Raw genomic sequence first — 23,800 nt, 5'->3', positions numbered from 1 at the left:
GGGTTTGTACATGTTGCCTTTTTATACTTTGATTCAGGCAGTGAATGATGGAGATAGTATTCAAGGGTAGATAATTCAGAAAGAAGAAAAAGTCTATTAGCCCACTGTTCTCGAAGACTAAGAGCATGGTGAAGGATCTGCTGGCTCCTGGTGAAATCTACATGCTGCTCCATGAATGGCAGAGAAGTATTAACACATAAATGAGGTCACATATAAAGAATGGAGCCAGAGAGCCAGTGAGGAAATCTACCTCATTTTAAGCCACTAATACTGTCCTTTGACATCAAAATCTTGTTATTGGGAGAGGGTGTTAACCCCATTTATGACCCCACCACCTCTTGAAGGTCCAAGACTCTCCAACACTGTCATGTTGGTGAACAATACTCAATATATGCTTTTGTGGACGCAGAGTATTCAAAACATGCAAAAGTCCAAAGTTTTGGACCTCATTTGCCGTAATTATAAACAAAATGAATCTAATAGTGCCATGCTTTCCATCTCCAGAAAAGCCAGCTCTGGGGAAGCCTCCATTCAGCACTCTGGTATTTTAGGGAGCTCTTCAGGTTGGTCTCGCATGTGTCCATGGATGAGTCTGCAGAGGCATCTCACCAGCTCTGTACAGGGTCTAAGGACTCTTTCCATTTCTTCCAACCCACTGTTCTGCTACCAGGAGCAGCTATGGTTCCAGCACCTACGGTGGATTCATGTGATCTGACTGGAATTCACCTTCTCTATAGTACTATGACAGGCTGAGAAAGTGGTCTACCTGTGTACCTTACGGGGCTCATCTCAACCCTATAAAAGTTCACCAACTGTGAGAACCTCTGGCCTATGAGAGGAGTTAAATGCCCATTATGGCAGCCAGTATTTCCTGTTTTATGAAGAAGACTGAGGTGACATGCTCCTCATGTGTGGGTGCCAACAGAGGCTCCCCAGTAAGGCCTTACTCAATGTCAGAAAGTCTGAGCTTGTTTTGTCCAGCAGGGCTGCATAATAGGATGATTTGGCGAAAGGCGTGGTTACCAGGTGTCTTGAAGGGTCTACACTTGTTGGTCCTTTATACTTGACCTTGGAAGGGGGAGGTTTTTTGCCCCTCTCCTTGCTGATGTATAGAAAGCCCATCACAAATAAAGTCGGCATGTCTGTGGTATTGACTCAGAGCCCCCCTGAAGCTACCCTGCATTTCTGTCTTTTTCTTCATCTAAATTTATATTTCTCCCTATTATTCCTCACTCTTCCATTCAAGAACCCTTCGACAGGTCGGGGCTGTTCCCCCAACACTCATGACTTGCTTCTTCATCCATGTGAACATGGTTTTCACAAAAGGGATTCAAAGGGCTGAAGATGTGAGTCAGTAGTAACACTGGCCAGGCATGTGAGAGCTCCTGGGTTCAGTTCCAAAAATCAGTAAGCAAATTAAAAAAAACAGCAATGGTCCTTCAGTGCTCACAGAGCTTTGGATGTCTTCATCAATTGTGATTAATTGATTAAATAGATCATTGTTTGTTTACTTGAATTAATAAACCCCAAATCAAGAATAGTTATTTTTTTCTTACATGAAGTAAATGTAGACAGAGAAAGTTTGGGGATGGTAAGCATCCATGGGGACAGGAACCAAAGGTCCTTCTGTCTTGTTTCTCTACATCATCATCATCATGGGGGCTTCCATGTCAGACATGTACTGACAGCAGAAGCTCTAACCATCAAGTCAGCAGAGTGGGGGTGGGAGAATACAGAGTGGTGTTCATGTACATCTTTAAGGACATTCCCAAAATTTACAAATAACCCCTTAAAATTAGTCTTCTGGTTGTCCTATAATTATGTGATATTTGTCTTCTGGTGAGATTGGGAATTACAATCTTCAGTGACCCACATGCTATTGTTGTATTATGCTTTTTAGAAGCAAGGAGAGCACTTCTTAGGGGGCAAAGCCACCTTGACTATGGGACCTGTGGGTTTCTGGAAAGCCCGGATACCAGGCTACTCAAATTCAATGTCCTATTTACTCATTTAATTTTGTTTCTTGATACAATAGCTTGTGCTGTGGGCCAAACCAGTATTGTCTCCAAAGCCTTGATGAATGGTTATTTGGCCTTGTCTAGGCAAACATTATTACTCCTTGAATTCCTCATTGTAACTAAGATTGTCATTCACCTTTTTCACTTCACTGGACTTTTCTCAAAGTAAGGCTTTCATTCTCTCTTGGGATAGTAGAGTCTATACTGTGGCTCTTGTGGTAATTTTGCCAGGCCATGTGTTTTGGTTATAGGTATTCTCCTAAATTCTGCCTGCATAAGATATGAGCTTATGTTTATTTCTAACAGAGCTTTCTTTACTGGAGTTAAGGTAACAGAACTCATGGAGATTGGTTATGGTCCTTATCAGGGCACTTGGCAATTTAATTCCTGTTTTTCTGGATGAGTCCTAGCGTACTTGCTGCATGGTAGGTGTGGCTGTTTTGAATTATGTGTAAAGGCAATAGATTTTGGTATATAAATTATGCATGATTTATATGGTTTATTATTATAATAAAGTTTTATTATTTTCCTAAACAAAAGGGAACTAATGTGGGCCTGATTGGTGGTAGCTCATGTTTCCAGCTACTCAATTTTCATATAAGTTTATTTACTGCACTGTGTAGGTGAGAAGCTTTCTGTGTTTTATCGAGGGTTAACTCTGTTGGAGGAAATGTGTGTCTGCTTGCTTATTTTTGAAACAGGGAGGTAAATGTAGTCTGTTTTGACCTTGAGCCTGAGACCCTTCTGCATTTGATACCAAGTGCTGGGATTATAGGTGCACAGCACCATACCCAGCTCTGACTGATACTAATTTTCATATATAATGAAGAGAAAACACATCCAGGAAAATAAAAAAAACTCAGCAGATACTTGAGCATCACTGCTTATTTGACTTTCTATGAAGCTAACTTTGAAATCAGGGTGATTGCTTAGTTTAAAGGAAAAAATATTTACTGATGCTTTGCTTTTGCATATGCATATAAATACACACAGGTATGATTTGAGAAAAATGATGACTAAAGCCTGATAAATCTTCTTAGTCAATAAATGTTGCTCATAGGATGCTGAGCAGGCTGTTTCAGAATTTATATTTCTTTTCTATAGTTCCCAATAAAGGAAATTTTACATCAATGAGTGTATTTTTAGAAAAGAAGATCCAAAATCCAATAATCAAAGATTCTATCTTAGAAAACCAGAGGAAGGAGATCAGTATAAAATTTACACAAAAAAGAGAAAATAAACAAGTTTGAATAGATATCAATGTAATTGATAAAAATGAAATAGGAAAGAATAGTTAGTGAAACAAAAAGTTGGTTCTTTGAAAAGATTAATAAAAATGGTCTGACTCTAGTTAGAATAACCAAGAAGAGAAAATGCAAATTGCTAATGTCAGAAATGGGAGAAGAACCATTATCATTGATCTCATGGGCATTAGAAGGACCATAAATAAATATTATAGCCAGCATAGATGAAATGCATCAATTCTTTGTAACCACAACCTACAAAGATCCATAGGAAGAGTTAATCAGTAAGTTTATACATAGGAAGAGTTAATCAGTAATCTTATACTTATGAAAGACATTGAATCAGTAACCAATCTCCTAATAAAGAAAGCATGAGGTCCAGATGTATCAAACACTTGTCCACATCACATAGTAAATAAATAAACAAACATGTCAAATAAAGAAATTAAAAGCGAACACTTATTAACTCATTCTATGAAGCTAGTGTTGCCATAATTAAACCAGATACTTAAGGAAAAAGGAAAACCAAAGACAATAGTTCTTGTTGAAATGGAGGCAAAAATATTTAGCAAATTTTAACATGTGGAAAACAACAATGTATAAAAACAGAGTTTCTTGCGCCACTATCAAAATCAATTTATTCTGGTTCAATACTTGAAAGTCAGGTGTTACAATATAAATTAATAGGTTGAAGAAAACTTGTGGTGGGTATTGTGTCCCCTGAAATATTGTGTGTTCCCCGAAATAAACAAATCTGGGGTCAGAGAACAGACAGCCACTAGAACAAAGCCAAAAATGGTGGCTAGAAAATGGGAAGAGCAAGCTATAGCAGAATTTGGGTGGTGGTAGTACACACCTTTAATCCCAGCACTTGGGAGGCAGAGCTAGCCAGATCTCTGAGTTCAAAGCCACTTTAGAAACAGCTGAGCATGGTGACCCATGCCGTTAATCCCAGAAACCCAACCTTTAATCCCAGGGAGTGGGGGCAGAAAGAGAAAGGTATTTAAGGTGTGAGGACCAGGAACTAAGGGAGAAAAGCATGTAGTTAGTTAAGCATTTGGTTGGTTAGCATTCAGGCTTTGGAGCAACACAGTTCAGCTGAGAGCCATTGGGATGAGGACTCAGAAGCTTCCAGCCTGAGGAAACAGGATCACCTGAGGAACTAGCAAGGTGAGATAGCCATGGCTTGTTCTGCTTCTCTGATCTTCCAGCATTCACCCCAATAACTGGCCTCGGGTTTGAGTTTTATTAATAAGACTCTTTAAGATTCATACTATAGAAACTGTGCTTTTATGAATAAGTACAAAAAAACCTCTAAATGAAAAAAATCCTTTTTAAAAAAATGATAGTGGTACTGGGAATTGAACTTGGGGCATCTATGGCTTTTGGGGGGGCAAATGCTGTACTACTAACTATAGCCACAGCTCCCAATACATACCCCCATTATTGGTTAAAAATACAGTTACAGAAGGGATAGAGGAGAGCTTTTTCAACTTGCCAAATATTGCCCACAAAAAAAGCTCCTATAGTTATCATCATTAAAAATGGTGAGAAATTAGTGGCTTTCTTCTATAATCGGAGGCAAATCAAGACCCTCCATTTATATTCAACACCACACTGGAAACTTAGGGAAAAGAAGCAATTCTAAAAGAATCATTTAGTGGATGATTCTGTTTTGTCAAGGGAAGCCAAAAATTCCAGGTACATTAGTGGTGTTGACTGGACTTCCAAAATACATACAACATCAACGTTTTTTAGTCATCGGCATTACTTCTAGTATTCTTAACCATCAAGCCATATGTTCATGTATCTATCTGTGATGATGGTCTAAGCACACATGCAAGTTCTGAAGTAGGGAAGTCCAGTGTGCCTGATGCATGGCCAGAAGATGGTGGCAAAGAGAGACCAGATAGTGAAGTATTTACAGTTATTTCTCAGCATAGTGGGGACTCACTGGAATTGCTTAGGTCTTTGCTGAGCAGGATTAGATCTATAATTTAGATTTTTATTTATTTAATTTTCCTTACAGTGAGGAGGGTGGAGGAGTGGCAGAGTATGTGTGGGGCAACTGACAGGAAGCTACTGCTTAAGACGGAGTGAGAGGCAGCAATGTATGGTGTCTGAGGGTATGACGAGAATATATAGATAGAAGACAGTTTAGCAGAAAAATTTACAAGACTCAGGATAAGAAGGCACGTGGCCAACTCTCAGGTTTTTGCCTGCGTTTTCATTGAAATTTGAAGTCTGGAGGAGATACACAGTTTGGAGAACGGTCCACAGGTGCCTAAGGTTGTCTAAATGGGTGCGTCAAGTTGGTAGTTGAAGAGAAATAAGAGTCAGAGACAGGAACTATGCATTTGGCACAGATATGAGAAACAAGGTTGTGGAAATAGATGCTATAGCTGGAGAGAACAGAGAGAATGTGGAGAATGAGAAGAAAGAGTCTCAATGTCAGCAGTGGATGGAAGACACAGCCTGGCTGCCAGCAGGCTTGTCAGCACCCTCATGTAGGTTCCTCCATGTAGGCAAAGCCAGATCCTTCACTAGGCTGTGGAAGAGAGTTTTAGGCGTCATAGCGAGGCAGGCAAAGTTAGTAAGTTTAGACAGATATATAAGAAAGATGCTACAGACTCTCAAGTCATGGTATGGGATTCTTGACAAAGTCTTGCTTAGAGATCTTTGTAATGGCTGTGTATATGGCTGTGTGTTTCTGCCACTATATTGATCACAAGATATCAGCTTACAAGACATTTTCACATAGAGCAATTACTTCAAAATTAAGTAGAGGTTAAAAGTTAAGTTTACTTAAAGAGTTTCCACCTGTGAATGACATAAGGAATTTTTATGAGATGTGTTGTTTAGCTTTGGGGATGAGAGGAAAGCTAGAAATGTTAAGCTCAAAGCCACAAGTACTCTAGTCCAAAGAAACCCTTGCTTGGCACATCTTTCAGATAAGCAGTGTTTCTGTAGCAATTTCAGTTTCAATACTTGGGTTGAAGTTTCTTCCTTCTCATGTCCCTTTAGTTTTCCTTGTGTCTCCAGCCTCACTAAGACAGATCTGAACATTTGAGTTCTGATGAAAGGGAAGAATTGGGGCTTGCTAAAAAGATAACGGAAGAGCACAGGAAATTTTGAGTATGATTCGTGAAGGAGTTTCATGAGAGGCAGAATGTTCAGTTGTGAAGTGGTTTTGAGGTCATGTACTACAAGAACTAACAAGTCTCCACTAGATCGGGTAGCTGGTTGCTTGATGAGATATTTCTGGGTGTCTTGATCCACATATCTAGGACATTCCCTCCTTTTCTCCTTTGTTTGCCTTTTCCCTGGGTTGTCTCTACTTCCTTCTCCTTTAGGTTTTTTTTTTTCCCCTCTGTCTGTGTAGTTACCCTCTTTTGAGCCAAGATGAAAATATTATGTAGGGGAGGGAGAGGACGAGGGGTAGAAAATAGGAGAAAGGAAAAAGTTACCAAAGCATGGTGTTGAGTTTTGTAGTAGTCTACACAATTGCCTTTTGTCTTTATTATAGTTATGTAATGTATTTATTTTTACCTATTTAGAAAAAAACATCTATCTATCTACACATTTATTTATTTGTGTTTTGAAATTGGATCTCACTTTGTAGCTCAGGCTAGACTAGAACTCCAGAACCCCTTGTGCTGGAATCACATGCTGGCTTTTGTTCTGAGGCAGGTTCTTTCTTTGCAGCCCTACCTGGCAGGAGCTCACTGAGCAGAACATGTATTTATTATTGATTCTGTTATTGTTACTATTATTTGCTGTGTTGGGCAGTGAGCATGGTGTATATGCAGAACTATACCCAAAGCCCCCACAATAAATTTATTTCTATTATGTTGCCCATTCCATCAAGTTTCCATAGATAACACTCCTTGCTTTGTCTATTCCTGAAGTGAAATGGTTCAATCCCAAAGTAGAGCATTTGCAGCAATATGGAGCATTTGTGCGAAATGCAAACATTGCATATTGGCTTAATTCAAGATGCCTGGGAACTTTCCATCCTTATTCATTGATTTTCTTTTAAAATAAATTAACAGTCATGGAAGGAGAGACCTGGCATGAGATGCTAAAAAACAGAGGCTTTGATGGTCAGAAACTGAGAGAGATAGGCTTCTTGATATAAAAACATCAACTGTTTTAAAAATAGTACCTACCACCCAAGACTACAGATTTCTTTTAAGTAGAAGATGTATTTGGAAAGAAGAGAAATGAATATTAGCAATGTTTTAGGGTAATTTTTCAAAGTAGTCAAAAAAAAAACCCACTTAAGTATATGTCACTATGAATTTAATTTAAATGATTAACATAATTTAGCATCCTGCTTAGCACTAAGTAAAATGGAGTAAAAGTATTGCTTTAGAGCCTTTCAGGGAGGTAGTATCCTGAGGATGCATTGCTGGTCTTTGTTTACGCCGTGGATGATGCATCAGCCTTTAAAGCAGAGGCTTTCACTGCCAGTATTTTAAACGTCAACTGTCTAGAGTTGATGGTGTTGTCCATAGTAGACATTTTCTTTAGTCATTTTTCATTATGAAACGCAAGCACACTTCTAAATGTTTATTAAGATACAGAATGGGATGTTAAAAACCAGATTTATATTACAATAAAGGACTGATATTTGGGTTTTAACAAACAAAATATATCAATTATAACTTTTGTTCTCCTTTTTCTTATTCTGTTAGGCAGTATGATTTAAAGTACAAAGAATTTCCAGGAACCTGGCATTAGGAGTGTGCTAGTTAATCTCGAGCAGGTTAGCTGATAAACTTCCAGATTATCATTCACCAGCATGACCCTGGTTTCAGTAGTAAATGAGGAGAGGTGTTAGTCAGGTCTCTGTCATTCCTGAGATAAGGTATGAAGAGGGAAGCTTTATCTGGACTGGGGACACTGGAGGTTTCCTTAGCTCCATTGCCTTAGGCCAATGGGCGAGGCATATCATGATCTCATGTGACAGAATCAAACTGCTCACTTTGTGGCTGGGAAGCACAAGAGGCAGAGGAGCTAAGTGCTGTTCTAACAGCTCCTTCAAGGGCATCCTCTTCTATCTTGGCTCACCTTTCAAATATCCCAGCATCTCTCCATAGCACAAGCTGTCGAAAAAGCTGGGGGCCAAGTATTCAACAGATGGGCTTCTGGGGACATTTAAGACACAAACTATAGAGAACATAATGCTTACTTAATGTTCACATTCTGTATGTTCAATGCTGCAGATAGTCTTTTTTTTTAAAGTGCTCTGTGTGTGTGTGTGTGTGTGTGTGTGTGTGTGTGTGTGTCTGTCTGTCTGTCTGTCTGTGTGTTGTGATTTTGATGGGCATGTGAGATTCTTGGGCTGAGAAATAGGAGTAAATAAAAGCACTTGTTCTGTGTCTAATTAAAAAAAAATACCTGAAAACCACGTTCTCATAAAGAGATCTCATGTTACTTTGATGAAGAGGAAGGATTGTACAATTGTAAAAATTTAAGTTTGAGTATAAACTGAAGGAGAAGGAAAGAGAGCAAGTAAACTGTGACTTGTGATGGATGATGGATGAGGGCAAGGGACATAATTTTGCCAACCTTGGGACCTCTCCTGGCAGCATCAGTTTACAGTGACCAGCAGAAATGGAACTATCTAGAACTGGTGAACTCAGTACCTGGGGAGAAATGGTTCTAAGAAAGAGATGCTAACCCACTCAGGTGGAGAAGCTCTGACACACAGGACAAGGTCGTCCCAGCGGACAGGCAAAACACAGAATTATTGGCAGTTGATCATAAACTAATTGTATCAGCTGGAGGAGTGTTAGGAGTGTTATTAATCCCAGGGGGAATTAAGTCTTGACCGCGAAGTGTAACCTAGTTATCTGGACAGATTCCATCGTGAGTGGTCCTGCATTGAGGAAACTGCACAAACGATTCCTTAATCCTTGAGCAGAATTCCTAAGTGAGTATCAAGTCAGCTTTGCTGTGAGAATTGGATAGTTGAAGGACTAAACCAGGTAAGCCATATTGATTGGTTTGAGATGCCACAATGACAAAGGCTAAGCATGGAAAAAAGGGGAAAATGGTCCAAAGTAAGAGTTGAAACACTTCAGAAGATAAATTTTAGAGACAATTATGTTTGTAGAATAAACTTCACCCCATGTCATTGGAGACTGTCAGGACACTAATTTTCCAACTGGGTCTGACATAAGCTCCTAGACTCACATGTGAGACAATTATTTCTTTTTCTTTTTTTTTTGCTTTTCGAGACAGGTTTTTTTCTGTAGTTTTGGTATCTGTCCTGGATCTTGCTCTGTAGACCAGGCTGGCCTGGGACTCACAGAGACCTGCCTGGCTCTGCCTCCCGAGTGCTGGGATTAAAGGTGTGCTGCACCACCACCACCACCACCACCACCACCACCCAGCTGAGACAATTTCTTCATGGAGACTATTTCCAAGGACTTTACATCTTCAGAAATTGTGTCTGTGCATGCAAATTCAGGGTTGAATATTTTAGAGTAACTCTCTCATGATGTTTGGGCATTTTTACTCTAAAGAAGTCTGATCATATTGTATTCTATATACACTTGAAGCCTGATATTATGTAGATTAGTGTACAGTCCGAGGTTTCATCAACAAAACTCTCTTTAAAATTAGTTGTAAATATTTTGATGTAACCTAAAATGAGGTTAAAGAAATCTTAAGTAGAGATGTGATACCCCAGATCTCATAACAATATGTAACTACAAAGCTATGCTTCATTGTGCTTCAAGTTCCAATTTACTTGGAAAATTATAGTATTTAATCTATATTTTGTATAGGATTTTTACAGCTTAATGTCATATTGTATGGCTTTTTGGAAAATCCATTGCCTATCTTCTGTAGACCAGAGAAGAAAATGCCCACTAAACAAACATGTATATAGCAAGTATAAAGGAATTCCTTTAAACCTTAGTGTATAATTTCTCATGTCATATTAGAGCAACTGGATTTTAATATCTTCCATCCAGTAGAGGGCTACCAACCTCCATTAATTTCCAAGATCACACATGATAGTCAAGCTGTGGGGTTTATTCAGCAGTTTTCAGATGTTTTTGTTTGTTTGTTTTTAGCAGAAACTTTCCTTGAAGTTGTATAATCTGTAACCACAACCCAGTGTCTTTAAGTGGAAAGGGGCCAGAATTGCCTCTCCAGAAGATTCCACACGGTGTGGGGGTGACCCACACGGTGTGGGGGTGACAGGAACCCTCTGCTCTGATTTATGTAAAAACACCCTCCCAGATTTACTGTCAGCTCTTCATGAACCAAGCAGTGAACATTTTCCTCCTGTCAATGTCCTAACGCTGACAGTGCGGACACGTACATAAATAGAGTAGCTTCACATGCTGCATTTTGATTTCAACTATATTTGTGGTTCAAACCATTTAGTGCTTATGCTGTGATTTAGAGGAAGGTGGCATTTTATTTCTAGTGTTATGAGGGGGAAACAACTTAACAAAAGTTCTTCACAATATATCATAGGTGTGTATGTGAAGCCTGTATGAAGGGGTGATGTAGATGTAATTCTAAACAGTCTTATTAAATAAGATCAAACCTGGAGCCAGGTATTGGGGTGATTGCTGAAAGATCAGAGAAGCAGAACAAGCCACAGCTTCCTCACCTTGACAGTTCCTCAGTTGATCTTGTTTCCTCAGAAGCCTCTGAGTCCTCATCCAGAATGAATCTCAGCTAAACTGCTGCTCAAAAGCCTAAAAGCTTAACCAGCTCTAGTTCCTGGTCCTCATGCCTTATATACCTTTCTGCCATCACTTCCTGGGATTAAAGGCATGAGTCACCATGCTTGGCTGTTTCCAGTGTGACTTTGAACTCATAGAGGTCCAGAGGGATTTCTGCCTCTGGAATGCTAGGATTAAAGGCGTGTGCTAACACTGCCTAACCACTATGTTTAATATTATGGCTGTTCTGTTCTTTGACCCCCAGATAAGTTTATTGGGGTGCACAACATATCAACCACAGGGTGAGCTGCTGGTCTTTACTAAAACTTAAGTTTAGGGATCAATCATAGGAATGAAAAGGACTTCCATTGCCTGATTCTTTGTCACTGTTTGTAAAAGAACTTGTTCCAGAACTGTCCATTTGGAATTACGCCTATGTGGTTGTCAAATGGCAATTGTTCTTTGTTTTGTTTTTGTACTCCAAACAAAGCTCTGTGATGTGACTATTGTGATTGAGGCTGACTCTGAATCTCTGATTCTAAAGCCACTGAAGTCCTGTGTGTCTTAGGGGCTATGCTCCATCGGGCTGATTGGTTTGTTTTCTTACTTATGTTTCCCCTTACTGTAAGACTCATTCCACCATGCTACAAGGACAGGTTATGTCAGGTTTCCTCTTTACCCAATAGTTTAAAGCAGCTTCACAGACTATTTTGGGCTATGATTCTACTGTGTTTCTGGTTCATTCACTGTGGGCTTTTGGCCTTTCCCTCTTTTATGTTCTTATATATTGTGTTTTCCCCTAAACAATAGTGATTTTAGTTTCTAGTGACTGAGTTCTTACCACATATACCAAGCATTCCATTTACTTCATTCTATTAATTAGACATTATCCCCACTAATGGTAAAGAGACATTGAAACTCACAAAAGATAGGAAATACACTCAACATAGGGCTCAAGTTGAGATACGAGACTGCTCATTGCACAAAGAAGCTCTGCTTTTATAATGGAACCAAAACTGTTATGATCAACTAATAAAAAGAATGATGAGAAGGGAAAATTATAAAATGATACATATAAATATTTTATTTCAGGCCCAGGGATGTAGTTCAGTTGGTAGAATGCTTACGTACCATGCAGGAAGCCCCAGGTTCAGTCCCCAGCAAATGCAGAATTTGGCATGACTGTGTACCCTTGTGGTGTCAGGGGGCAGAGGCAGAAGGATTAAAAGTCTGAGCTATCTTTGGATACATAGTAAGTCCCAGGCCAGCCAGCCTGGGATACATGAGACCCTGTTTGAAAACAAAACACAGCATTTTGTTTACTTACACTGCATCATCTTGCAGTGATGATTGAGATCAAGATCTCTGTGAAAACACCTAATGTTTGAGTGTTTTCACCTCTTTAGCATGTGGCATTGTCTTCTGTTTAGATAAAAAATGGCACGTGGGTCTTACCTTGCTTCTTTTCTGGTTCAGTATCTGTTAAATGCAGTAACAGTATTAAGATATTGAAAAATAATCTTATTGTAGAATTTCTAGATGTTTCTGGTGGCTCTGCCTCAGTATTTTACATTTGTTTCACCCTTACCCAGATTTCAATAGCATTATAGGGGAACTACATTTACCAAGTCCTTAAAAAACATTTGTATTATTTTTCATGAATCAAATGACATTTTATTCATTTATCTAGATGTTTCCACATGTGCAGGAGTACATGCGTGTCATGGCACCTGTGTGGAGGTCAGAGGACAACTTGAGGAGTTTGGTTCTCTTCTACAGTGCGGGTCCCAGGGTTTGAACTCAGATCGACTGGCTTGGTGGCAGGAACCTTTACCTGCCAAGCCATCTTGAAAGCCCTGGAAACAAGAACACTTTTGCATTTCTTTAGATGATAGAAAACTTGTTTAACTTTTGAAATTGAAATAAGAATTACAGTGGAGAAAAAAAGATTTTAAATAGACATGCCAGACTCACAGTAACCTATAACTTAATAGTGGGAGAAAAATATACACATAGTATATAGTAGTTCCCAAGCTCTAAGCTTTTACTGTGTAGACACTAGAGGAAACAGGAACATTTTGTTAGTTTGTTGACAAAGTTTTGTTCTGTTTTCCTGTAAATCAGAGGGGAAAGAGCCAATCATTTTATGTGAGGTCAGAGAATTGGAAGCAGAAAAGGACTCTACTGATATTTTTAGTTCAGATGGCTAGTTGAGTTAAATATTGACCAGAGTTTCTACTTAGTTCATTACTTATTTTTCATATAAAATGTACAATTTCTGAAAAAAGTCAATTTTATTTTTATTGCCTCATGCTTATCTATTGGATCTCAGTGACTTTTTGAATTCTGAAAAGTTTAAGGTTTCAATTTTTCTATGAAAATTTGTTATATTAAATATAGATTTTATACTACAGCCTATAGGTATGTATAGTTATGTGTTATTAAACCACTAAAAATACATGAAAGTCATCATTTGATATTGCAAGTGTAATTCTTTTTTCCCACTATTACTTTCATATTTACCTTTGGATAAACTTGAGTTCCTTACAGTGCTGGGAACCTATCACAATTTACTTTAAAATACAGTGAGACAGTGAGATGATGGCTGGCTGGCTGGACCAGTTGGTAGATAATTCAGGAATAAGGCATAGCAAGCTTGTAATGGAGAACTGACTTTGGTCCTAATCAATTGTCTACCTTCCCGAAACTGTTGTTGTGTGGGAGAAGAATAAGCTTCTCCTATGGGAGGGGGCAATGTTTTACCTCAGTTGGCTTTCCGCTCTTGTTTGTTGAGGATTGAGAACAAATGGTTTATAGAGAACATCTAAATCTCTGTGATGGAAAACTGCCACTGACCTGGCAAGTCCGTGATGGACTGCCATAGCTTAAGGCCAGAAGGTGAGATTCAATCTTATGGGCCACTTTGGAATCTGGTGACTTGAGAGGCACCTATCTGACAATCTGAACCGGTGCCCTATTTATCTGAGCCATGAGATGCAGTTCCTGTTCATGCTCATGTAGTAGGTTTTGTCCCTGGCCCATCCACAGCATTATTTTGACAAAACTGTCATATTCTCCTTTAGGCGTCTTGGAGAGCCCCCCCTGAATTCCAAACCCTGCTTCCCATAGCTAGTCACATGATTCTTGAAACTAACCCAAATGGTTACATGGCAGCATCTTCTTTTCCCAGAGCAGCAAGTATGTGGTTAATAAGCAGCTGTCAATAGAAAAGATTCATTGGATCATTATTAAAGCTTTTATTAAGAGAAGGGCTTTCTGTAATGGTACCTATTGTTTCCACCATTCACTTACTCCTCTGCTGCTTATGTGTTTTAATCTCTGTTCTTATGGAAAGTCACGTGGCTCATTAGAAACAGTAAAGGAAAAGGCTCATGAAGTTAGTCTGCTCTCCAAGAGTTGAAATGCCTTACCTTCCTCTGTGAGTAATGCTCCTGTGGGAGTCAGAACGGTGTCCCTCATGGGATGGTGTCCTGTCCATACTCAAACACTGGCAGTCTTCACAGATCTGCTGCTCTGCCGTGCTCTGTTGTTTCTGATGTACACCCAGTAGTTTTGGATACTGATCACTGTACTTAAGGCATTCTTTAAACCGATAATTTCAGGGAATGGATGATAATAATTCCTTCAGAGCAGATGTGCAGAGACTTCAGGTCGGCTTTGTGTTTGTTGATCTGCTGGAGGGATGACTTTAATTCTATCCTCAGCCTGAATAGTTCTCTTCATATTTCTCTCAGAAGATTGTGGAGGGGCCTTGCCACTTGGCTGTGCTTGTGTAGATATTGGCTATTGGTTTCTGCCCTTTTGCCCAGAAAGTGCAGATTTGCTAGGAGAGTGTATCAGGAAACAAACACACATCTGTGCTTGCTCCTCTCTTAGTGGGTCCGTTTTCTTTCAGTCTTGCTTAGAAATCCCCAGTTATCATGTTAGCTTTGTATTGATCTCAAGAAGTTGTATATATTTTAGGGCATAGAAGAGATGGCTTAGAGGTTAAGAAAGAACTCGCTGCTCTTCCAGAGGACCCAAGTTCAAATCCCAGCACCCACATCAGGTGACTGACATCCAAGGGGAATCATATGATCTTTTTTAGTCTCTGTAGGCACACACATGTAAAGAAGAATTAAAGACATTATTTATGTTTTGTCTATATTTCTAGCTCATTTCACTAATAGTGATTTTTGAGTAGATTGTCTCCGAGTAGCTGGAAACACACATGATGCATATTAATGCTTGTATTTTGATTATTGACCAGAGAGACTCAAAAATGCCGTTCTCAGAATATGTAATTCCCGAAAAAGGCTTGAGTTTTGGTTTCCATATCTATGTGATATGAGTTCACATAAAATATATAAAATAAAATGCTTGTCATATCTAAAAAAGTAGAAATGATGAATGGCTAACAGTATAATTGAGCGTGGTTGCAAGAAAAAGAATATTTTCTGTCTGGTGGTAAAGAAATGAAAATGGATCTGGAAGCACTTTCTGGGAGGGGAAAAAGATTATGAAGAACCCAGAAGCATAATAATTGAGATGTTCATATCTTTGTTACTAACTCATCATGGATGTGGCAGTCATTTACACTGGGCAAAACGTGACCAGGTGCCATTACATAATTGTTCTGGTATCAAGAGTAGCGCAATCCCCTTCAAGGGGTTGCTTATGAGTGGTTGTGTAATCAAAATATGTTTTACACATTTTTTACATTTATTGAAGTCTCTACTAGACAGAAAATCTATTAGGTACAGAATTATTTTCCTAGAATTGCTAAAAATATATATATGTCTTTTTTAAAGGATATGAGATTGGATTAAAACACCAGAGACTGTTGGCATCCACCACTCAGTTGATGTTAAACTCAATAGATTCAAACATACTCTAAAATTACACTTTTGTATGCCTATTGCTAATTTTAAAAAAGATTGAAATATTTCTATTAATTGTTTACTGGCAGAATATTGTTAGAGGGTTATAATTCATGCTCCAGAAAACATAGCAGAGTAACTCAGTTATTCTAATCTCTACTTAGTGGGTCTTAAATATTATCAGTTTAGATCTCACAAAAATATAAGACATATATGACTTAAATTTAATATCACACAAGTAATAGTAATTAAAATATCTTTGCTCCATGTAATATTTTCTCTTTGGGTGTTCTAGCAAGCTATTTATCCAAATAACACTTTAGATGACTTATAAATGTGAAACGTACAAGTATTGATCATGTTTTCTTTCCCCCACCAATAGTTTCCCTTGAGATGCTAAAGTTATTCTTTTCTTTTTTGTGATGTATATATATGGGGATGAGCACATATCTGTGATCTACCTAGAATGTCATTCCTCAAAAGCTTGTGTTTTGAGGCAGAGTCTCTCATTGGCCTTGGGCCGGTTAGTTAGGCTGGCTAGTGAGCCCCATGGATCCACCTGTCTTCCTGAGATTATAGGGAATTGCCTGGGTTTTTACATGGGATCTGGGGGTGTGGACATCAGAAGACAACTCTCCAGAGTCAGCTCTCTTCTTCCAGTGCAGATCTCTGGGATTGAACTCAAGTCACCTGGCTTGTGTGACAAGAGCTTCTACCTGCTGAGCCATCTTGCCAGCCCCAGTGATTTTTATTTGGTCAAATAAAAGGATGAGGAAACAAACCCTAGAGCTTTTAGAAAAATCTTGTGCAAACCAAAAACAGGTGTGACAGTTAATCCCCAATAGGAGCTGAAGTCCATGTCAAAGTTTCAATCTTTTTTTTTTTTTTTTTTTGGAGCTGAGGATCGAACCCTGGGCCTTGCGCTTGCCAGTCAAGCGCTCTACCACTGAACTAAATCCTCAACCCAAGTTTCAATCTTTTAATAATCACAATCACATTTTTAAAAATTCAGAATCAGCACATCTTTGTATTTACATATGGATATTTATTTGTCTCTGAGTCATAGAGTAAGATGTCATTATTGAGAAGAGAGAAGTCCGGAGAACATTTGAAGATATTTATAAGTAATTTGAAACTTGAGTCCAGATGCTTAAAAACTCTGAAGCAGCATTCCGTCCAAGATCTGCATATGAGCTCTGCTCACAATAGATTGGAAGGCTCTGTCCCGGGGAAGCTGTATGCTCATCTCTACAGTGATGAAGATTCCTCCTTGTGGGCCTCTTGGAACGATACTTGATTAAAGACAGCAGCACAGCTAGAAACTGTACAATGAGGAGAGGGAAAGTGAGAGAGCTTTGATTTTAAACACAGAATGTTACTGGAAAAAAAAAATATATATGATTGCTCCTAAGTTTTCAGTGTAAAAGCTGAAAGAGATCAATTTCCTACTTGTAGCTGTTTCTGACTGCTAAATAAATTTGTTTCCTGTCAAAATCTCTCTCTCTCTCTCTCTCTCTCTCTCTCTCTCTCTCTCTCTCTCTCTCGCACGCATGCACGCTGTTAAATAGGGAGTCTATTCCCACAGACTGGTGGACCTTGCTTCTTATCTATGGAGGCTCACACTTTGTGGCTGAGGGGATGGCACTGGAGATGAACTTGGCAGTGTGCAGGAAGAGATGCTCTGCCTAGCAATCTCCTTTCCTTGGCTTTCTCTTCTGTCTCCTTCTCTTTCCCTCTGCCCCCCCTACAGACTTAGCCCTAGCCTTTAACTGAGACCATTGTCAGGGTCTGAGAAGAGAAAGGTCTGTGGTGACAGAACAGTGACTATTTATGACCCAGATCATGTGGTTTTTATCTTCTTTATAGAAAGGCCTTGGTGGGGAACTCTTTTAGCTTTGTTTTTTGACTAATGTCACTAGCTAGAAATTTTCTGTGTAACTTGGAAGCATTTGGAGTATGTTTCTGAGGCAGGATGGTGATGAACCTGAGTCAGCTGCTTCTCCATCCTAGATTTAGACTAGAGTCCTTGAGCCTTTCCTTGGGCAGAGATAGAAGAAAAATAGTACCGCCTGGGCATTGTGACCTCACACAAATCATCTGTTTAGAGAAACATTACTATCCAAAATAGGAGCTATTATATTATCAGTAAACATTGCCTATCAGTAATCTTGCACTATGAAGTTGGCTTTTGACTTTGGCTTCAGGTAAAACAAATTGAAGGTGATATGTCACTGAAGCCATTTCTTCAGTTTGCTTTGTTTTATTGTAATCACTCAGCACCTTCAGAAAACACATAGACTCTTAAATATGGACTAACACCATGAATTTGCTAAGAATCAACACTTGGATCACAGCCCAAATAGGCACATCACTGTCACCATCATCATCATCATTATCATCATCATCATCATCATCATCATCATCATCATCTGATTAGCTAGTTCATTTTCACCACACCCCCTTGCCTCCCACAATTGGACTGTATAGAGTGATTATGCTGTTCATTTGCATGGCTGCTTCTCCTGGGTGGAGCTGTGGAGGGAGGAGGGAGATAAAGGATTAAGTTGCATATGGCCAGCTCAGTTGATATTGAACGCTGCCCTTACTTGATGCCTGTGTCGCAGAGAATTTTTCTTTGGATTCTGATCAATGGATTGCTGTACAGTAAGGACAGCAAATGGCTGGTTTTCTCCTGTCTTTAAAATGAAGCATGCCCTCTCTGAAGGGCAATCTCTCAACTCTGCTTCTCAAATGCAAACGACAGGGCCACTGTGTGCTCCTCACCTTTGAAGGCAAGACACCAGCATTTCTCATTATCGGTCAAGATGCTTTGTGGAAGGAATCAGCTTTTGGTACAAATTCAAAACGCAGCCAGTATTATACCTCTGCTGGAGGCTTGAGGGGAAGATCCCATTTAATGTGGTGTATGCATCATTTAAATGGCTGTGAGCTCCTGGGACTGGAACCTGGTGCCCTGTCTGTGCAGAGGCCAGCTGGTGAGTGTGCACTACTCCCTTTCCTAGGAAAATTGGTGGATTCCCCCCCCCCCCAATAGAAATCATAGAGAAGATTGAAAAGAAACAAGTCCACAAGAAGGAATATCTTTAAGAAGTCAACAAGTCAGCTGTAGGTAGATAGCACTGTGTAGAAATGTCTGATGGTCTTAACTTTCTTGAAAGGATTGTCTTGTGCTAATCATTTCATATGGGAGCAATTTAAAATAAAATAAAAATGATTTCTTAATTGGGAAAAATGTAAATGAACATAGCATACACAAAAAGACTTGTGATCAATTCTATTTAAAAATATGTTTACTAATTGTCTGAGATTTCTGGTTTTGTGATTGGAAGTTGGTGGCTACTCGGTGCTTCCTTTCCCTGAGGTGGATTGGCAGTCAAGAGCCTTCCTGCTATTATTGCATGCTGTCTTGAAGAAAGCTATCTAGAATATGTTACTTGTCTTCCAGTCGCTCTGCAAAGGCACAGTATCCTTGCTTCTTGGTGTCACATACAAAGATACCAGGAAAAATGTAAGCAAAGTCCTGTCACTGTTGGTTTTAAAGACTTGGCCAACACAATTCTTTCTGTAATGTCTCTGTCACTCAAACTAACATCTAGTGGCCATCTGATCATGCTCTTTCTTGATGAGACAAAGTATAAGAGTTGAAAGGGTTCTGGAGACTAAACTGTTAACTATATCTGAGATTTGTTTTTAGTTACCGAACTGAAGCTTAAAACTGTGACATTTTCCTGGTATGAGAGAACAACATAGTGAAACTGATGCTGGCTAATTTTCCAAGTGGGTCTGTAGTGAGCTTGTGAAGAACTAATGACATAAGCAAATGGTTTTGACAATGGGAGCTGTTCACCTTCTGCTGCAGCCATGTTGGGATTTTTACTTTCCTACTGAGAAGTCTGAAGAGGGAGAGGATATTATGACAGCAGCAGATCCTACCTCAGTCACCCTCACCAACAGCAAGATCATTGCAGGAGGCTCAGCCGAATCCCATTAGGACTCAGATTATTAAGCTAAAAGAACATCCATGAATCAGGTGTGGCTGACTTGCTGTAAGCCTTTTTCAAAAACTAGGATTTAGAGGAAAAGGGAATGCCAGATGGCACCAGGAACAGACAGTGCTCTGTTCTTGCTGTTTCCCAGAAGAACCCTTGAGTAACTATGGCTTTGACTTCACGACAGAGTAGACGACATGTGTGGAGTGTGTTATAACTAGGAGGCAGCCATGACCACCCTTGCTGATGAGACAACTTCCCCCAAATCCATGCTAACTTCCCAAGAAGCCTGGACAGACATGCATGTTTCTACGCCAATATGTAAAAGACTACCCAGGGAACGGTTAGGAGGGCTTAGGGTTAGAAGTGAGTAGGGTTTTCTGTGTTTTGCAGATCTGAATTCTCAGCTGTGGGTTCGAAGGTGATGATGCCCCCCCCTACGTAAGAGAACTGACCCCCCCCCCCCATGACTTAATCTGTTGTAAGCTGCCTGACCCTGGGACTGCTGTACCACTAATACCATGTGGCCTCATGCAAGTGTGATTATTCTCTGTGTCGAGCTAAAATTTGAATCAGATGAAGAATTAAAGTTTCCGTACTACCACGGAATACATTTATCAACCGCTGCCTTCAACTGAGTTTAAAACAAAAATTGCCAATTATGTAAGCTAAAACATGTAAGATCAAAGTACAAAAAAACTAGCATTTTCTTGTTAAAAACAAACAAACAACCCCCCCCCCCAAAACTTTACTATTATACTGTCTTCATATAGTGGAGAAAAATGAGGCTTTTGTAGTCTTCATTTAGCAATATAAACACATCATTTATTTTTAAAATTTAAATTTTTAAAAATTTAAGGTAGCACAGTGGTGAGTTTCATTATAAACATTTTTAAAGAGCACTCAATATTTTTTTCTAACTATAGGATACACTTAGGATCAGATTGTACGATTTCACTCTCACTTGTTATAGTAGTCATGATTATTCCTCTAAAATAAAAACGTTGTAGAGGAAAGGCCTGCACAATCCACTTGAATTGGCAGTGTTGAGACTCTGTCCAGCTAAAACTGAGAACTGGGAAGTGAGCGCTCTTCGTAGTATTCAGTCAGCCCTTGATAAAATTTTAGCAAACCGGAAAATTGGACGGTATCTGTGACTGGAGAATTCCATCTTGAGTTTACAGGTGATGTTCTCAGTCTTCTTCCTCTCTCCCTACTGGGAGTAACAGGAACATCTACATCTTATACATTGTCTTCTTCCACTGTATTTCCCTACTGAGTATGGAAGAGAACATCCGGAAAGTCTAATTTTACATATTTCGTTCCATTGCTTTTCATTAAAACACCTTTGCGAATGAATTCCCAGGGCGCCTAATGGGGTACATGCGTGCCTCTCTTAGAGGGATGGGTTTTCGGGGTACCTGTTTTCCTCTTTGCCTTCCTCTACCCCTCACCCTCAGGATAACCTCGGCAAACCCGGATCACAGGGTGCTCACTGACATAAAGCTGGGTTTGATTCCTTGCCTAAGCTGCTAAGGCGGGCGGCCTCACGTGGGTCTGTAAAGCGCACCGGGAAGCCCGGGGCTACTCCCAGCCCTTTCCAGACCCGCTCTGCCCTCATTGCCTTACAAGGGGAGAGTCACTTCCAGCTCTGCTTGCTCCGGTCCTCTCGGCCCCGCAGCGTTGATTTCTTTTCTTGAAATGTACCTTGGAGAAGGGAAGGGCTGGGAGATTTAAGACGCAGGGATCCTTGTCACGTGCTGCCCGTAGCAACCGCGGCAGCGGCGGCGGCGAGTCCTTAGCGAGACTGCACCATTTTCTCTCGCCCTGCATAGAGGTGTGGTTGCAAGCGGCAGCGAACTCCCCACCCCCTAGGACTTTCACCGAGGTGGCCTCTTCCTGGCTCCAGTCTGAAGACAGACTGTCTGGAGGAGTCCTCCAAGACCGTTCCAACTGGTGATGAGAGCCTAAGGAAGGCTTTTGCAACTATTAGGATGCTGGTCTGCGCTCGGGGCCACCCAACTGCTGAGGAGCTCCGGGTCCAGAGCTCCGCCCTCCCCTGGGACCATTGCTGAGCGTGGGCGCTCACCTGTGTGTGCCTGTGTGTAGGTGTGTGCTACTGAGGGGTTCGGCTGGCAACCTGGGGGACACGAGTGAATGATGGGTGCTGCAGAGGCTGGAGCAAGATTATGACCTAGCTCGGGGGCGGAGTGGATTATTTTGTGAGTGTTCTGGCTGCCGGCCATTCCTCTGCTGGGGAAAATCACATCTCCACAGAGCAGTAAAATCACCTGTATTGCTGGGGAGTGGAAAGTGATCCTCTGCTGATTTCGTCTGCAAAAATGGCTCACGCTGCTGCTTCTATCAAAAAAGTTCGAGAGGCTGATCTGGATGAAAAGGAAAAAAATCTGGAGAGGGAGAGAAAAAAACAACGGAAAATCCCCAGGGAGCGAATGGAGCGGAAAAGAAAGGTATGGAAAGCCTAGTGTCCCCGTCCTCCCCACTTCTTAGCACGGTGTAGAATCATCAGCCTTGAGACCTGGCAACTTCTTCCTCTCTTTTTCCATCACTCCCTTGCACCATTTCCAAGCTCAGTTTGCAGCTCAGAGCTCTCGCCTGAATTTGCTGCATTGGGAGGAGATGCCTGAGCAGGATGGATTTCCTTTGCTTTGATCAAGCAAAGCAAAATCCGTCTTCACTTCATTTTCTCTCAAAGCCGGGTTCTTTAGCCTTCCAGTTTACTCTGAGCACTTGACATAGAAGGAAGGGTTGTTGTATGGCAGGAGGGTTGTCTCCTTCTAATTCTGTCTACCACTGGACCGCTGGCCCTTCCTCACTTACTGTAGATTCCATAAAGATCTCTGGTTGGGAATAAGCCACAGGATCTGTATACCTCCTGAGGGCTGACATTATTCTACAGCCTAAAAACATTGGTGCAGTGAGCTCTATTCCTGCATTTTTAGATTCTGTTTTGGTTTCTATCATTAATTCTGTAATTTACTTTTTGAATATGGTAATTAAATGGAAATATTAGCTAACCAAGGCAATGAATCATCGGTTCTCCTAACACTACACTATAGAATGTCTGTCTTTCCCTTAAACGTTTTTTTTGTTTTTTTTTTTTAAATTAAATTTCCCCAAAGTATACATACATACATCTTACAAGCTGACAGTAATGAAACACTCCTTCAGCCAGTGGCCTGGACCTGAAAAGGAAGTTGTTGTATGTAAACACTTCAATTAACGAAGTAGGACATGGAGTAATTTCAGATGATAAATGGTAGTTTACATTGGTGGAATGTAAGAATAGTGCTTTGTACACAAACTGTTTTTTAAGCAGCCCTGGGATTAGAGATGCACGGGACCCCACATGCTTACTAATGCATGTGCTCCACGGACCTTTTCCTTTTTCTTCCATAACAGCCACAGTCAGCCTTGCATTTGACAGGCATTGTCTTTGCCTCTTTTTTTTTGAGAGACACTTAAGGAGCCACACTGAGCTGGTTGGGATCGCACTGCATAGAGGTTCATTCTGTTTCTGTTTTACTTTTCCACTAGTTAGATGAACTGATTGGTATCTGGAAACAAATAAAATTAGTGTATTGAAGGGTTTTCCTTCTGGGAAAAATGTAATGCTGTTTATCTGACCTTTAAAATGCCTTGACTCAAGGGTGTTTTGATTCTTTTACAGTAGTCAAGTCTCACTGGCCACTTCTGTTGAGGTTGGCTTCCTCCTCTACAGCCCTTGTAGTTTGGTTTTTAATCCTCCAAATAGAGTATCACCGCCCAGAGCATTTTCTTGTATTTATATCCTTTTAAATCATCTCTTCCCTCACTTACAGTGTGTTGTTTCTTGGCCAGGACTGCTTGAGTGACATCCAGCAGAGGCCCGGTAACATTGCTTAGCCCAAGCACCATGCATTACATTCACTGGGAACCTTTGCTACGTTTCCCTAT

General features: G+C 40.2%; 1 protein-coding gene across 50 annotated transcripts in view; it reads left to right on the top strand.

Annotated features, from left to right (window-relative positions):
* Positions 1 to 23,800, top strand: part of Ank2 (ankyrin 2) — a 582,948-nt gene that overhangs the window by 322,122 nt on the left and 237,026 nt on the right. For 11 of the 50 annotated variants that reach the window (XM_036190286.1, XM_036190283.1, XM_036190300.1 and 8 more), the window contains exon 1: positions 21,609 to 22,314. The exons of 13 other annotated variants lie outside the window; for them this stretch is intronic. In XM_036190286.1, coding sequence (XP_036046179.1) covers positions 22,186 to 22,314 — 129 coding nt within the window. In that variant the 5' untranslated portion in view covers positions 21,609 to 22,185. Of the gene's footprint in view, positions 1 to 21,607; positions 22,315 to 23,800 lie in introns of those variants that run through there. 26 more of the 50 variants (XM_036190330.1, XM_036190303.1, XM_036190299.1 and 23 more) reach the window with 8 other exon arrangements.

Source organism: Onychomys torridus, chromosome 6, assembly GCF_903995425.1.
Source record: "Onychomys torridus chromosome 6, mOncTor1.1, whole genome shotgun sequence".
NCBI lineage: Eukaryota > Metazoa > Chordata > Mammalia > Rodentia > Cricetidae > Onychomys > Onychomys torridus.
Note: the sequence above shows the minus strand (reverse complement) of the source record. Positions and strands in the feature narration are given on the sequence as shown.